The 18,097-nt window shown below is 47.6% G+C and overlaps 1 protein-coding gene across 1 annotated transcript; it reads right to left on the reverse strand.

The window, feature by feature from the left end:
• Positions 1 to 2,066: 2,066 nt before the first annotated feature.
• Positions 2,067 to 14,972, reverse strand: nell3 (NELL (neural EGFL like) family member 3). Its single transcript, XM_063206951.1, has 9 exons — positions 14,638 to 14,972; positions 13,613 to 14,335; positions 10,997 to 11,256; positions 10,010 to 10,206; positions 9,488 to 9,695; positions 7,444 to 7,510; positions 6,433 to 6,863; positions 5,792 to 5,878; positions 2,067 to 4,699 (listed from the first exon to the last, which is right to left on the reverse strand). The coding sequence occupies exons 2-9, from the start codon at positions 14,313 to 14,315 to the stop codon at positions 3,566 to 3,568; spliced, it is 3,087 nt and encodes a 1,028-aa protein (XP_063063021.1). The 5' UTR covers positions 14,316 to 14,335; positions 14,638 to 14,972; the 3' UTR covers positions 2,067 to 3,565.
• Positions 14,973 to 18,097: the final 3,125 nt, after the last annotated feature.

Raw genomic sequence — 18,097 nt, forward strand, 5'->3', positions numbered from 1 at the left:
AGGGTGTTTCCCAACTTTTGTCCGGTACTGTGTACTCTACAGTACAATACCGGAGGAGGAGAAGATCTAACAGAGTACAAAAGCAAAAGGGGAATATTCACAGATGGCCATGCTTTGTTGGACTAATACACTAGTGCATGGTGATATCATGTCTGTGTCTTGCAGGAACGGTGAGGGGTCATTGCAAGTCCTCTGAGACAATGATGTAATAATATCACTCAGATCAAAGCAACGGATAGAAAAGGAAACTCCAAGACTTTGGCCGTGTCAACGCATGTGCACACCATGAATGAATGAGGTAACGGAAACAAATCTCAGATTTACTGACTGTAGTAGTAGGTTACAGTGGCAAAGTGATTCATAACTTGGAACTCCTTAAATTAAGGGAGTCCATTTAATACCATCTGACGAGGAGCCTGGAGTCTGGCCTGGCGAGTCCTGTGTGCAATCAAAATGGCAAAGTGATTCATAACTTGGAACTCCTACAATGTCAATTTAATAACATTTGATGATGTCCGGCAGAGCAGGCTTTACCAATGGGCAAACCTGGCAATTGCTTAGGGCCCCACCAAATCTGCTCTTTGTAGGACTACCATAACAATCATCTCCACCACAGCAAAACCATAATTTAACAGGCCTCCATGGCTTTATTTTGCCTTGGGCCCTGAAATGGATAGAGCTGCTACTGAGGTCCGGAGTCGGTCGAGTGATCAGAAAAAAAGAAATGAAACATCAGGAATACAGTGTACAATCCCCAGCTCTCTGCTTAGGCTACGCATGGTCTGTTTGATGTCCACATTTGGGGATGGATTGGTTCTGACCCGTTAAGTAAACAAGATGTAACTGTACAAGATGTAGTGTAGGAACCTCGGAACACAATGACGCCTTCTTTTAATTTGCTCGCTTTCCCGAGCCCCTCTATATTCGCCACCCAAACCCCTTCACATCGCTTCCCTCCAACTGTGTGTATGTTCAAGAGTGTGTGTGTGTGTGTGTGTGTGTGTGTGTGTGTGTGTGTGTGTGTGTGTGTGTGTGTGTGTGTGTGTGTGTGAAAGAGAGGGGGGGGGCAGGGTTGGGGGTGTTTTCCTGTGTGTGTATGGCGAATACTGTATCTCATTTGATCTGCTGAATGAAGCAGCTGGCTGGCGCATGGCTCTCCCCGTCACACACAGCCACACCTGTTTTCAATATCGCATGCAGACAGAAACTTTTCATTACGCCTCACAATCTGTCCGGTTTCTTATTCTACTGTAAGTGCCATGGCTCTTCTGACAAAGTTTTCTTGGCAAATAGATGATGGGCTTGCCTTGCCTGCATTGCCTTGCTCTGCCTGCCGGTGAAATACCACCTGGCTGGATTTCCTCCACGAGCCGAAGCCAGAACCAGAGCCAGTATGAATAATGCTGGAGTCCTGTTTCAATCTGAAAAACGGAAAAGTTCACCCGAATGTCTGTATTTGAAGCCTCTCACTGCCGCTCTCTCTGACACACACACACAGACACACACACACACACACACACACACAAGAGCATGCACACACACACACACGCACGCACACGCGCACGCATGCACACACACACACACGCACACGCACGCACACACACACACACAACCAGCTGATGCACTTCATATTTGGTTTCCGAATGAGAAGAGAAAGCACGCTGAGAGGCAAGTCTGTAACACATTCAATGAGTTACTTCTGCACTGACACGCACACACACACCATGATTTTCATCTAACTACATGCAAATTATATTCTCTCGCGTCTCGTCTCTCCGTGCTTAAGTCCAAGAGGGTAAACATCCTCGGGGCAACATTATAGCACAAGACGGCGTAGGGAAGAACCGCTGCGACTGTGAGGGCCAAGGAAACGCTTAGACAGAGAGGTCAAGGGCAAGTTACATTGCGGTTGTAATTTCAGACAATTGTGGCTTCCTTACTTAAAGGTGCATACCGAGACCGAGACGACTGCTTCAAATCAAATCCATCTGCATTCTTCATGCCCCTTCAAGGTACGTATACAACGGCTGATGTTTCTATTGAGCGATGCAAAAGAAAGAAAGAAAGAAAGAAAGAAAGAAAGAAAGAAAGACGTGACAAGCAACCCTACTACCACAAAACAAAATATCTCCACAGATTTTGTCAGACATCCTGGAATGTGTTCCATTGTAAGGAAAGAAAATATAGGTTTTTATTCATTCTCTTTGCATTTAAAGACTACACCCGTCTGGTCTGCATAACTGATACAGTTGCGGTTCAGGAAATAACTAGTGTTCATTCAATCTCTATTTGCATACTTGGTAGGCCTATATGGGAAGTGGCTATATCACACGAGACATTCAAAGGGACTGTATTTGCTTGTTGCCAGATGCTGCAAAACACTTCATTTTTCCTAATTGTTTTGCCGACTGACTGTGGGAACATACAGAAGCAATTACACATGGTATGCCGTGGCGTGGCCACACTTCCATGATGCGGCTGCACATTTCAGGGTAACACAAAACATATGCATTATACACAGTTAACACACAAACCCACTGGGGGACAGGGGCGTTCTGCAGTCAAATGTGGACAAATAAATGTTCACTTCACATGCACGTGCCATTTGGAAGTCAAGGAAAATATGGGTTATAAAATAAAAATGTTGGGATTCGTCCAATTGCTGGACCTTGCAATCTCACCACAACAGAACAGTACATTTGACGACCTACAGGGCTTGATTTGGATGGATATCATGATTCAATTGGCAAGGTAATAAGTAAACACGTTATTACATATTAAATGCTTTCAAAGGCCCATACGATTTTCCATAACATACCTCTAGAATTAAATCTAGTGCTATAGTATTGGTTAAGTGTTATAAATAACTTATCTGGACTCAAGATGCATACGTACATGTTATGAAACAGACAAACAAGTATTTCCTGCACACCTGAAGTGAATGTACGTAACTGACACTCAATTATAAACACACACACAAGCACGCATGCACGCTTGCACTCGGACACACGCACACAAACAAACACACACACACACACACACACACACACACACACACACACACACACACGCACACACACACACAACGCTAAGCTCAGTCTAAGAAAAAATTGGTCTCTGGTCAACCAGCCGAAGTACTTTACGAGTGCATTAAGTACTTTTGTCAATAATATAAAAACCTCCCCTGCTGCTGCCATGTATTGATGCAGAGAGGCGGAGATATTAGTTCAAACCACTTAAATCAATATAACTCAAAAATGGTGCACAGACACAACAAAGTGACAAAAAATTTAAACAACAAAGTTCAAAACTAAAATCTAGTATTACAAAATATAGATATACGTAGGGAGATACTTTTTCCCAAAGAGCACCTGTGCTGTCAGTACATAACATATCTCAAAATATCTGAGAAAAGATTTTTTTTCTGTCTGTTTCAGGTTTACAATAGCAAATGTGCAAGAACCCGTGATATTTTTTTGTGGTTTGACAAACGTCAAACGTCAATCAAATCCATGCAACCAATCACATCTTGCGTCCTAGTCATCTGGCCTTGTGATTTGCCAGATCACATGGCCACCCAGAGGATGGACACATTGGGCCCGCCTTCTTGACTGATCTGGTTGATGCGTCCGCGCACGCAGTCCAGAGTGACGTAGATGGCCGTGCCGTTCTGGACAGAGAAGGAGGTGCGAAGGCCAACACTTGCCCATTCGCTGCCCTCGGGCATGTGCCCGCTAACCTGCTGTGCCAGCGTGGTGCTGGCTGTGCCCGCTGGCGGATGCCCTCTGGCGTGTCCCATGCCCAGACCCTGCACGTCCCCAGTGCCCACCCCTTGCCTATGAAGCGTTAGTTTAACCGCACTGCAGGAGTGGATGAGCTTGATGTCCAGTGCCACGTTGACGCTGCCCTCCTCCCCGAACACAAAGTTCCTGCCAGGGTGGGCATCCCCCGTGCCGGCCAAGCGAACCTGCCTCGTCGTCGGGGAGGGAGACGTGGAGCCTTCGTAGGCGTCCAGCTGCCGGAAGAGCAGAGCCTTGTTCCGCACGGCACCCGACGGCAACCCGGCCCTCGCCACAGTGGCAGCCAGCACGCAGGACGCAGCCGAGGGGATCCACATCATGCTTAGAAGACTGATGCCCGAGCTGTCCCCGAAATACCTCACGCTGCACTGGGACGGCGAGATCAGCTCGAACGTGATGGCGTCCCCGGCCTCCACCAGCGCCGCCGCCGACAGCGTGACCGAGGTGTCGCGGTAGTTGACGCCTGGCTTGAAGGCACGCGCCACCTCGGAGCTGCTGCCGTTGCGCGTGACGTGCGCCGCAAGCTTGAAGCCCTCGCGCACGCACGTGTGCCCCATGGCGTACAGCGCCTGCTGCAGCACGAACTTGGCCACGCCGGCCTCGGTGAAGCGCACGCCACGCCCGTCGTGGGTCAGCACCAGCATGTACGGGTCGGAGACGGCGGCCACGCGGAACGTGGGCCGGTAGCTGGTCTGGTAGTGGGCCGCCGCAGTGGTCATGTGGGCCGTCATGGCCACCGCGCCCGTGTCGTGGGAGAGCCAGAGCAGGCTGAGGGAGGGGCCGGAGAGGTCGTAGGTCGTGAGGTCGCGGCTCTGGTTGCAGTGCTGGTTGGGGCTGCGGAGGAATAAGGAGAGCGTGTGGTTGGGCTCCACCTCCAGGGCTGCCGACACACTCACCCCCTGCAAAGACAGAGGATGGGAAGCCACCTTGAGATTCAATGCTAAACGGAACCCCAAAAGAATCTCACAGACTCCACTCACCCAGACCCCACCCGGACTCACTGCCTGCAGACAAAGGGATATCGTAGCCCCTTAATGCACGCCGTTCTGCCAGTGGAACACTGTAAGAGTCACTGAAAAAAACTACACCACTATGACAGTGCAAAAGGGCCTTTAGTAATACATTACGACTTGGTCGCTGCCATTCTGGTAACAGATAAATTATAACAGGGGGCGTGTCTTACTGGGTTAATATTCAACACTTACTGCAATACCAAACTGAACATCAAAACTACCATATAACAAATAATATAGCAGTTCATTTGTGTTTCAAGACTCCGAGCCTATACTAACTGCCTGGGGACAGAGGATGGAAAGCTAATGTAATATTTGACACTTAATGCCAAACTATACAGTATTCTTGATCCCAGGTATATATTTACGAATGGACACTATAACAAGCTGAACAATTCTTATGTAATATGTAATACAAGTAATGCCAAACTACTATATTGTTGATGCCCTGTAGATACAGGGATGGACACTATACCAAGCTGAACTACTCTGTGAACATCAACAATACCATACAGTAAGTGTTATATATTAATTCTGTGTTTACTGTGCTGCTGTACTTTTCATGACATCCAACCTCAACCTAACCTCCTGCAGAAACAGCATATGACACATTCAAAGCCAAACAATGACAACAACTATACAACGACGTGTCACATGCATAGAGAGGCTGGGAAAGTACAGTGAGACTTGCAGTGAGATTTCTGCATATACAGTGAAATTGACTTGTCTTCTCATCCAGAAATACGGATTCAAGTTTATATGCGGTGGCTTTGGGTGGGATTCAGGTTCTTTCAGGATTTAGCTTAAGTTTGAGTTTAGTCTAGTTGGAATTTGACACATTTGTCAGCCAATCATTTATCAGTTTAGGGCTATTTAGGGGTGTCCTCTTGCTAACTCTTTTGAAAACCTTTTGCACCTCATCAGTACAGCATGCGCACACTAGTGATGCTGTTCTACTTGACACGTGTGAACTCTGACCTGGAAGCGTTTCCTCTCGGGCTGCTCCAGCCGAACACTGCTGAGTTCCTGCGCCTCCTCCTCACTGCCATTCAGCCTGATGCCCACCTGCGGAGAGGACAGTACACCGCAGTGATCACGAAAGTAAGTTCATGTGTGCAGCAGAATATAAGTACATCTATATCAATGTCTATCAACGTATATCTGCGCAAACAACTAGTGATGGGCAAAATGGATTCATTAGTTACAATCTAGGGCCACATATGCCAAATGACCTTGTTTTGCCTGCCCAAATCAACCAAGTGATCATTCAATTAGTCAATCACCTAGCTCAATTGGACAGGTAAAACAAAGTCATTTGAAATATGTGGAGCTGGATTGTACACAAATGATTTAAACAAATAGATCAATTTCGCCCATCACTGCAAACAACACATATACTTAAATATACTTATAGCCACTTATCCAAAGGTACGATAATATAAAGAGGGCATAAATAAGAGCAAATACAGAGTATGCAGGTATAACTAGATTATAGCAGTTAAGTTTTTGATGAGTAGCGTTTTTTTTTCATTGTCAAAAATGAAGAACCTTCACAAGTTTGTTAAAGGTAGAGAGGGATGACCCTACTCTGCTATCCAATAACACAATCACATGCATACCTGGAGGTAGTTCCTGCAGCCGTGCTTGACGGCCACATTGTGGTCCACCCACAGCAGCCCGTGTTGCCTCATGGTCAACCTGCCATCTCGGCTGGCAGTCAGCAGATCCGAATCCTCCCCACCCTGCACACTCAGCTGGAGCCCTGGGATCATCTGCTGGACAGCCCGCGCCTTGGGGGAGGGCAGCCCAGAGAAGGCACTCCAGACCTGGGAAATGTGACTGTCGGAGGCTGGGTGATGGTGGATGCTGTCGGAGGCTGGTGGTCCTCCGCATATGGTGTCGCTGGTGGTGGTGCAGGGGGAGGCGATGGGGGCGCCGTCGCAGTCGGAGCAGGCCTGGCACTCCTGCAGCTCCGGGTTGAAGAAGTACTCGTGGCCACACAGACCCCCCGACGCCTCCCGCTCTGACACGCCCAGACAGCGGAAACCCCCTGGTGGATCCAAACAGCCATTATAGTAGAGCAGATTAAAGGCCTTTTTCAGGAGAATCGTTCACTTTGGTATAAAAGCATGACATTTGGCACAGATACTCTATTAGTGTCACTTTTTGGAAAAAAATATATTACAGCAGCTTTATAAGATACAACACAGTTGGGTCCTTGCATTGTGATTCATATGGCCTGTGTGTTGAGCTGAGCTACGAAGCCAATACAAACGACTACAATAGCAACCATAAAGGATAGTTTTAAGGTTAGGCCTATGCTCCCAGCCTACTTGTACCTCATTTCGATGAAGCAGCCCATTTCAACAGAACACCGGGTTTTGAAATATTTCTGAATTTCTCATTGGACAACACAAATTCTTACACGTCACTGGGACCCAACAAGATAGCAGCATGGCTAAATGACTCAATAAATAACCCTGTCAGGAATCCCAAGGAGTGACCTTGAGCACGTACTGTAACTACAGCACAGCGTAAACAGCTTAATTTGATTAAGTGGCTGTGTGGGGTTCAAGCAGCGGTGTCTGCATGTGTGTGTGTGTGTGTGTGTGTTTTTGAAAAATGCTCACCTGGTGTGTTCAGACACTTGACTCGCTCCCCACACGCGTTTGGTATTTCCAGGCATTCATCCCTGTCCTGGAGATGAATAGCATCAGTGAGTCGGTAAGGCCTCCGTGCAAAAGAGCTATAAATACACATTAGCTTCCTACGTACAGTATATTCTGCAATCTTATTATGCCTCCCTCCCATGGCCGTAACTACCATTGAGGACACAGAGGTCATGTCCTCGGTATTCTTTCTCAGTAATGTAAAATTGATCTGTGATAAAAAATTATATATGATCAACAATGATAAATTCCGTCTGTATACGCCACCAACATTTATCCTCAAGGCAGTGATTAATGAGAACTAACTTAAGAGTTTGACTGAAGTGTTTGAAGCATTCTAAATGTACAGTATGCAGTACAGCACGCAGTATTTGACCTCGGTATTTGAAAATGTCTGGTTACGGCCCTGCTCCCTCCGTCTACTGAAGGTTGCCAGAGGCGTACCAGTTCTCCGGTCTTCCGTACGTCCCGTCTGTCTGTCTGTCTAGATGTTTTGTTTTGCACGATAACTTTTGAAAGGGTGAATTGATTTTTACGGGCTTTTAGTAGCTTTATTGGACAGGACAGTGGAGAAGAGACAGGAAATGAGTGGGAGAGAGAGAGAGACAGGGTTAGTGTTGGGAAATGACCCAGGCAGGCCTATTCGAACCTGGCTCCCCATGCTGGGATGGACTGGGGGAGAAATAGGACCCGGGTACTTTTGACTTAAAGGGGCCTCTCATAATTAGTGGCGTCAAACTAAGTCACCGGTGAGCTCTGCACCCTCGTGGGCCCCTATTTTCAGAAATGTTAATATATTTTTTAACATTTCTGAAAATAGGAGCCCACGAGGGTACAGGGCCCACCGGGAAATGCCCGGTATGCCAGATGGCCAGTCCAGCCCTGTCTCCATGGGTAAGGAAGTCCTTACACTGCATTAGCAGTGCTGTGCCACAGCAGCCCCTGGCGAATGGATTTTGACCAAATCTTGAATGCTGATACCGTGTAAAAAGTACATCAGCTGATTAACTTTTTGAGACCCAACAGTTTCAAGAGGGCAATGGAGGTATCAGACTCTTCACCGAGGTACTAACTCTGCTATTAAGTGCTTTGTTTTATTTAATAAAACAAAATGTAATAAAACAAATGACTTCATAGCAGAGTTGCCTCCGGACCCTTTATTTAGAGTGTAATTTGGTTGTGGAGCGCATCCTGGTGGTGTTGGCGTTGAGTTCAAACAGATTTCATTTTAGCCGTGTCAACACTCAGGATAACAATTCAGTCCGTACGTGCATTCAACGCTTATTTCCGTGCATGTACAGTTTGCTTGTAGGATAAAACAAAGTCTGTCTGAGCTAATATCAAACGACCACAGTGTTGAATGAATACCAAAACACATCTGGCTCAGTTGACATCTGGAGAGCAGACTTTCATGCCGGAGTGGTATTAGTATAGTTTTGTTTGTGTCTGCATGGGAAATGCAGAGGAGGGGGGAGGGTGATTATACTGTGTGTGTTTGCGTGTGTGTGTGTGTGTGTGTGTGTGTGTGTGTGTGTGTGTCTGCGCGCACACGAGCGTGTGTGTGTGTGTGTGTGTGTGTGTGTGTGTGTGTGTGTGTGTGTGAGTGTGGGAGCATACATGTCTTTGTATGCAAGGGTGCCTCTAACATTGCACGCCCCATAGTCTCTTGTCGATCCCTGGGAAGCGACCCCTGGGAGTCCCTAACAGTGTCTTGGTATACTCTACACCCCTTAGTGAAGCTATTGTGTGTGTGTGTGTGTGTGTGTGTGTGTGTGTGTGTGTGTGTGTGTGTGTGTGTGTCGGTGTGTGTGTGCACGTGCGTGCGTGTGTGTGCATGCGTGCGGGTGTGCGTGTGTGTGCGTGCATGCGAACACGCGTGTGTGCACATGTGTGCTCCTCTATGCCTGACGGTCTGTGTGTATATAATATGTGTGCCTCTGTGTGCATGTGTATACAGTTCACTTCCCATATGCATGTGTACGTATACATGTGCGAGTCGCCCCACCTGGCAGAGGCGGTCGGCCGTGGGCGAGCACTGCGAGGCCAGGAAGAAGCCCGGCGGGCACATGGTGCAGCTCTGGCAGCTGGGCGGCTCCCTCTGGAAGTCACAGTACTCCTCCGCCCCGCACGGAGACGGGCACGCCAGCATGGGTAGTGGTGGGTGACCCCTCATCCGACCCTCCGGAGACTGGTGGTGCTGCAGGTTGGACATCCTGGGTGCCATGGGAGACATGTCATGTCATTAGTTAACCCGTTAAGACACCACGTTCAAATTTGCTAGTTACCTGAATGGCAACGTGGTCGTAGGCCCTGTGTTATGTCATAGTATTGTAGTAGTATGGTACTTAACTTTTCAATGTCTATTACAGCGTGCCACTGGAGGTACGGCGTGCATTAAGGGACTACGGTAATGGGGGGGATTTCAATTCACACCACAAAATCTTTTCAGGGGACTTAGTAAAGGTGGTACATGATTGTTGTGAAGCTGGCTGCCTTAACAAGAAAGTGCTGGTGGTAAAACCCTGACATGTGTGGTGGTGGTGGTGGTGGTGGTGGTGGTGGTGCCATGTCTCCGGGTGGCAGGGGCACGTCCATGACCTTGGCGTCCACGTCGACCTTGTGCACCGCGTAGGACTTCCCATGATGCACCAGGTGGCTGCGCGCCTGGCTCTGGAGGCCGGCCAGGTGGCTCTCGAAGTAGCTCTGCAACTCCCCCTGCAGACCCTGGAGGAAGAGGAGGAGAAGAAGAATGAAGAAGAAGAAGAAGAAGCAGAATAATAAGGAGGAGGAGGAGGAGAAGAATGAAGAGGAGGATTAGGAGAATGAGGCAGAGGAGTAGGAGGAGGAGGAGGAGAATGCAGAGGAGGTAGAGGAGGAAGAGGCAGAGAAGAAGAAGAAGAAGAAGGGGGAGAAAAGAAGAAGAAGAAGAAGAAGAGGGAGAAAAGAAGAAGAAGAAGAAGAAGAAGAAAAGAAGAAATGTTTCCCTCTGATGTCAACAAGAAACCAATAGAGTTCTCAGTTCAAGAACAAACACCTTTCAAACTGTTCTGGGCCTTGACCACATCCATCCGGCCCAGCTCCTCGTATCCCTCTCATATCCACCAGAAACGGATGAGGCTCCTCAGCTGAGGAACCAAACATCTTTCCAGCTCCAACAAGGAGTTGCTCACCATTAGCCTCTTTGGATACCATGTCTTTGGGTGACACAATCTTCACAGAATATAACTGCTAAGCATTCCCTGTTACATCAACAAGACTACTGATGTACTAGATCCTCAGTTGAGGAATGAAAATCCAGAGTCTTACGACTTAACTCTTTGGACTCTCATACCAGGAGCGGAACAATTGCACACAGGGCCCCAGGGCAAGACACTGAGAGGGGCCCACTACATGGCCTGCCAAGTTCACAATAGGGGCCTCACCACCACCAACACAGGAGGGCCCTGGGCCCTGAGCCAAATGCCCTGCTCGCCCCCGTCCCACAGCTCTACCCATGTCTCATACAGCAGTGTACCTGGAAGGAGGCTTGCTTGATGGTCTCGGACAGCAGGCCGTACTGGGCCTTGACCACGTCCATCTGCTCGGCCATGCGCCGCTGCTGGTCCAGGATCTCACGCTGCTGAGCCAGGAGCGCCCCCTGTTGGTCCACCAGACGCTGCTGCAGGTCCCGGATCAGCGTCTGCTGTGAGCGCAGGGCCTCCACCAACGTCTCCTGGCCCTTGGCCAGCTGCAGGTGCAGGATCAACGCATCCTCAGACGGAACTTCGTTCTCACCTGGTGGAGATGGAGGGAAAGCATATGAGTGTGTGTGTGTGTGAGCAGGGCCGCTGACAGCTTTTTCAGGGCCCAGGACAACGTCATCTGAAAGGTCCCCCAACCCAATACATACAATGTAATGGCGACCCAATTCTGGAAACCCTATCTCCCTGGGCCCAGGAAAACATACCTGTTTGTCCCCCCATGTCGGCGGGCCTGTGTGTGTGTGTGTGTGTGTGTGTGTGTGTGTGTGTGTGTGTGTGTGTGTGTGTGTGTGTGTGTGTGTGTGTGTGTGTGTGTGTGTGTGTGTATGTGTGTGTGCGCGTGCGTGCGTGCGTGCACTGTGAGTGCAGGGCCTCCACCAGCTTATCTTGGCCCTTAGCCAACTGCAGGATGAGCACATCCTAGGAAGGAACTCATCCCCACCTGGAGGGTGAAGATGGAGGAAGAGAGAGTGAGAGGAATTATGTGAGAGAGGCCGAGAAAGAAAGAGTGAGAGAGAGAGAGAGAGAGAGAGAGTGAGAGAGAGAGAGAGAGAGAGAGAGAGAGAGAGAGAGGGAGAGAGAGGGAGAGAAGAAGGAGGGCGCCAAGAGAAGAAGAGAGACAGATTGAGAGAGAGAGAGAAAGGATAAAGGGAGAGGAAGAGGAAGAGAGAGATGTGAGAAAGAGAGTAAGTGTGTGATAAACAGAGAGAGGGAGAGAGAGAAAATGAGTGTTTGAGAAAGAGAGAGAAAGTGTGTGTGTGTCTGTGTATGTGCGTGCCTGCATTTGTGCGTGCATGTGTGGTTTGGTCGGCACGAGGAATGTGGGTGTGTGAAAGAGACACGCTTCGAGAGTGAGGTTGGGGGGCACACAAGTCAGAGTGACCATGAGGAACAGAGAGTGACAGACAACAGAGACAGATATTGGCACAGAGAAAGTGCAGGGAGCAGTCAGGGGATTAAGAAAAAGGACAGACAGACAGAAAAAACCTCATGAGGCTCATGAGGAGAGGAACAGAGCACAGGAGCGGTCTAGGAGCAGGGGTGCGTTCCAATATGCGACCTTGCGTCCTCCACTTGTGCTTGTGGCCTCGTACCATGAAGTAATACGTTGTGATGACATCACTGACAATGACACCAGCATTATATTTCAATATCGCGCAAAAGCTCAATTGTTAAGTCATTTTCTCATTGGCAAACTGGTTGGTGAATGAAGAATAGTCCCCCAAAAATTGTTGTGGCTAGGCTGACAGAGAGGAAACTTAATTGATTTCTCCACAGATGCGGGGCATCAGCAAACCGAGAGGCCAAAAGCACAGGTGGAGGACGCAAGGTCACATATTGGAACGCACCCCAGGAGTGGAGTGTAGCGCACACCTGCCATTTGAACAGGGGAAGTGAGGTGAGCTGTAAGTGTGCTGGCACAAAAGTTCCCTTTTCCCAGATGGATATCTGCCTCGCACTTAATGGTGCTCGATTTCACTCGATACGGGAAGCCAAAGCCTAACAGCACTGCAACTGCAGATGATGGTTTTTCCCCCTTTCTTTCTTTCTTTCTTTCGTTCCGTCTTTCTTTCTCTCTTTCTTTCTGTCTTTCTTTCTTTCTTTTAACAACTGCAGGAGTGGACGTATTAAGGTCAGAGGCAGTGCAAGGTATTGAAAGGAATTTCATACAGAGAAAAGAGTACTGTATGGTTTCAGATTTGCTAAAAAATATGTAAGCAATTTTTTTCCTCGTGGTGAATCTGACACCATTCATTACAGGTTAATCAACAGTATTCCATATGTGGAGAGACATCAAAGTTGAGTTTAAAGAGGTGATACTGTTGACCGCCAGAATGCTCTCTCTCTCGCTCTCTCTTTCTCTCCCTCTCACACACGCACGCACACACACACGCACACACACACACACACACACACACACACACACACACACACACACACACACACACACACACACACTTCTCACAGCTCAAATTTAGGTGTGCAGACTCCAGGCACATGTGCATGTCTGTAAGGCAAGTATAAGGAACATTTTTGGGCACCATATCAAAGCACCTCTTCTCCAGATTTGCTTGGCACCAGTAAAGTTTTTAAATTTCCAACTCAGCATGAAGCTGATGAAAAATAAAGTACAAACTAGCCTTACAGCCAACTCAACTTGCTGATAAAATGCCACTTGTCATCAATCCAATATAAACTGGGCTAGAGCCGTGTTGATTTTCCTGATCTGAAAAGCTGGTCGAAATGGGAATGACAGACCTGTCATTGTCGCTTACCAATAGTCCAATGCTTGTTTTTCTTTGCTATGGAAAAATAATAATAATATAATTGCTAAAAGATGCGCAGTCTTATTAATCACACACGCACATAAAATACATTGGCGCAGTCACCTGGCTTGATGTCGCAGGTAAGTTGGACACCCAGCGGGGCGCTTCCCTGGTCCGACACAGGACTTCCGAAGTCAGGCAAGTCTGCCAGGAACTGCGCCGCTCGGTCTGGCAAGTGGACCAGAGTCGGGTGGCTTGCGGCACCACCAGCATCTCCATCACTGTCAGTAAAGCACCCGTCCCCCACACACGCTCTCGGTCGAGGCTTGAACCGAATCACCTTCAGAGGTAGTTTACACTCGATTCCTTTGCAGTCCCTGCTGGTGTCGTTGGCAGCTTGAGGGGTTCGTTGAGGGCTGTAACAATCAGACCCCGTGCAACGTGGTGCGGACCCCTCAGAGCCCACCGCCCGTGCGTGACCACCACCATCCGGGTCTCCATCCGTGATGAGTCTGTCCCGCTGAGGTTGTTGAGCAGCGACCGAACTTAGTGATGGGGTGTTGTGGTGAGTTGTTGTTGGCAGATTATGGAGAGCAACCTGCGGGGAGCGGAGCTGTGCGGTGGCGGCGTTGTGTTGCCTTGTCGTCGGTCTCTGAGACCGTGCCAGTGGACAGTGAGGACCAGAGCAGGGTCTGGGATCCCCTGTTTCCGAGCCAAAACAGTGCGCCCCACGGCATATCTCTGCAACACCACCACCAACGATGGTGTGCAGACACAAGAGGAACCACAGAATCAAAGGCGTCGATTTGGATTTGGATGGCAGCATTCTTTATTCATTAACCCAGTCTGTTTGGACAGAAAACGTAAGTTAGGCTATCAATCAAGTTTAGTCAGCTTCACTATTCTAATTAGTTTGGAAAATTGTAATTAGGTACAGTAATGATAATACTTAATATCCTCAACATTTTAACAGTTCAAAAGTGTCACAACACAATAACATACACTTTGTTAACATGAGTGCGCAGCATCAGTCAAACCACTTCAAAGACCTGACGCTGCTGCTGAAACCTCCTAATGATGGTCTCAGTGATGACGCACTATATGGGAAGAAAAGTTGTTTGAAATATCAAATAGTGATTATATGTTACCTGTAGCTGGTGTTTAATAGCGCGGGTATCCCGACGGAATGTCATTAAAGACGGTGGTAACGGGAGACATGCCTCTCTCCCTCTCCAAGCCACGACTCGACCGACCCACTCTGCTCGTGCTCGGTTCTGGAATAGAATGTCAGTATGTGGCATTCCAAAGCCTTTAATTAGCATCAGGTTTCCCCAGCCCCAGTTTAACCCTTTGCCTTCTCTTCCTCTCTGACAGGATAGTAGCTAGCTTCCTGGAGCCTTTGATCTTTCCCCATACCCCGACACAAACATAGGACACTCTGAACAGTGCATTTCGCCCCGTCTTGTAGTCTGTTCTTTTTTTTTTTTTTAGTTGGATGATGACTGTGAATGCAACACCGGCTATTTCACACGAGACATTAAATTTGTTCTCTGTTTGGTTATGGAGTCCATTAACGTGAACATAAAGTCTATATCCTATCCAATAGCTTATCCAAACACCATTTCGCGAGAGTTATGTCCACCGCAGACATGCTGGCAGGGTTTATTGAAACTGCTGCAGCCGCTTCGCTGCCCGCTGTTAGCTGAGTTGTAGCATGTCAGATGAGTTCTGTGCAGAATGTTTTGATTGTTGGGACAGCTGTTGTCTTTCATCCACAGCGCTGTCGCCTCGAAGTAGCAGAGTCAACACAGGTCAGTGTTTGTTAGAGTTCAGCAAGCATGCCATTTGTGCTGGTGACCTCAGACGAAAGTCAAGAATGTGACCCCGCGAGCTGTTCATTATTGAAGTGTTTTATTGTCTCGTGTTGTTAAGGCTGGAGGATTGTTTTCTTTCTTTTTCCCTCAGCAAATAGGCCTACCATCCCGTGTGTTTGTCACTGGTCATCGTGAATGCGATTATTATGGTAGGCATATGCTAAAATGAACTCCAAACTCGTCATAGGCCTATGCTGTTCAATGCACCTGATGTGAAGTTTAAATAGCCTAGGTAGCCTGTTGGAAATCTAAAAGAAAACTGTGCAAGAAAAGAAAACTACCCTTGTTCTACTCCCCGTGGCCAAAGAGAAAACCATGCCCCGCTATGTTCGGTAATTGCCTTCTTCCCGAAAAACATTTGCGGAGCATTTCATGTCTGGCTTTAACGCACGAGGATAAAAAAGAACCCAGGAGCATTTCGCCACCCACAAAATCAGCAACTGTAATTCCACCTCCGGACAAAGGAGAGCGCCATTCTACTCCTACCAAATTTAGGGTGAGTTTATTCATTTTTCAGAACACAGGGAGGGATGTCTGTCTCCTCCGGCGTTTGGACATGTCCAGAAAGGCACGCTTTACGTCAGTCAGAGAGTGCGACTGTTTCTGCTATTACAACGCCACTCGTTGGAGAGTGTAATCAACACTACTTGAGACTAATGGCTTTCAAAGATGGCAGCTTCTAGACGTTATGGTAAGTAATGTTCACACCATCACTCACACCTGTAGCCAAAAGGGCCCAAAGGTCATTTGAAGACCCATAAGAAAGAAAGAAAGAAAGAAAGAAAGAAAACAGAAACCCTACCTGTTCTGACTGACATCAGTGTTTCAACGTTATGAGCACTTACTACTGCTTACTCTTATGACAGTCTAACTCGAAGTTCGAATTGATTCATATATTATTATGTAAGACTATTGTGCAACAAATACAGCCAAATACATCCACTTCTCACAGCAAGCTCCATAATACTTACTCGTTCATGTATTTAAACCTTATTCCAGATAATTGATGGTGCAATTATCCAGATGCATGAAGAGCAGACCTGCAGGGAGGCCTTGACAAAATTGCAACATTTGCCCCTGAGAATGGAGCTGGCCCGGTGTGAAGACAAGCCACAGCGCCCGAGATGTGACAGAGGTAGACAAATAACCAGACACCTCATTTGTGGAAAAGGTGAGCACAAACTGGAAGGGGGACCTAGGCCAGACACGTCCACTGTATGTCCTGAAATCCCCTGTGGTCATGGTCTGCAAATCAGTGTGTTTATTTGTCTACAGTCTGGCACAGTTAATGTGTGTAATATTGTGTGTGTGTGTGTGTGTATGTGTGTATGTGTGTATGTGTGTGTGTGTCAATGCACATGTTTGTGTGTGTATGTGTGTATGTGTGTGTGTGTCAATGCACATGTTTGTGTGTGTGTGTGTGTTTGTGTGTGTGTGTGTGCAGTTGCAGCTAATTGTCTTCAGCCCCTGTGTGTGTGTGTGTGTGTGTGTGTGTGTGTGTGTGTGTGTGTGTGTGTGTGTGTGTGTGTGTGTGTGTGTGTGTGTGTGTGTGTGTGTGTGTGTGTGTGTGTGTGTGTGTGTGTGTTCGTGTGTCAGCGTGGGGCGTGGGAAGGGGAAGAGAGGGTGGCGGAGTGCATATACCCCCCCTGCCTGCACTGCCTCCCGCATCTCCCGCGTTTGTTTAACACATCACAGCTCAAAGTGCTCCGGTTTCCCCCTGTGGGAGTGGTGCCACGCAATATGTTGACAACCTTTTGCCACTGGGAGGGTGGTCTGTGCCTCTTGAAGGGAAAACTTTTAGTTCTTGGGGGAGTCAGAGAAGGGTACACCATGAGGCGCTGGCAGTAGAACTATGAAAATGTAGTGGTGTGGATCGGCACTGCCCTCACGATCCGATCCGATCACGATTCGGGAGGTAGCGATTCGATTCGATTCTATGCGATCCGATCCGAACCGATTCAATTCTAAAATGCATTGCAATGCATTACATTTCTACTGAAAGCAAAGCAAATGTTTAATCAGTCATGATGAGGCAATACAAGTAGTCAGATACTGAGCAACAATTTATTGGCTGTTTTCTGTATCAGTCTATATCAGTCTGTATCAGTCTTGCAATGTTTTGAAGTGCTTTTATTTAATTTAACATTCATTTACTCCCGAAATATCCATGGAAGTAAATGAAACTTTAAAAAATTGCCGTATCGATTCTGGAACTTGCCGGATCGATTCTGGATCGTCCATGCCCCGCATTGGATTGCATCGCAGAATCGATCATTGTTGACACCACTATGAAAATGGAGGAGATATTTAAAGAAACACTACTTTCTTCATCAGAAGCCTCTTACTGCAGATGGGGTCGTCGGCGGGCCTCTTCACTATTTGCTGAAAATACTCAACTACATTATAACAACTTTGCTATGACATTACTGACAGCCTCAAGGAACAGATCCTTAGAATTTTGGTGACAGTAAGTTAAAGTAAGTTTACAACAGGCTCTGCGATAATGGGTTAAGAAGATCATCTTTTTTTTTAGTGGTTCATGAACTGATGGTCTGATTTAAAGGTTGTAAATGATGGATGTAACAACAGACATGTTTCAGTTCAGTGAAAAATAAATATTGAAGCCGCACCTTACCTCTATTGCATAATCCGGATGCACCACTGAGACCACTGATGAGTCAGCGAGGAAGAAGATAACAGATGCCATCTTGGGTTTCTGCTGCCAGCATTCAAT

This window comes from Engraulis encrasicolus, chromosome 9, assembly GCF_034702125.1.
Source record: "Engraulis encrasicolus isolate BLACKSEA-1 chromosome 9, IST_EnEncr_1.0, whole genome shotgun sequence".
Taxonomy (NCBI): Eukaryota; Metazoa; Chordata; class Actinopteri; order Clupeiformes; family Engraulidae; genus Engraulis; species Engraulis encrasicolus.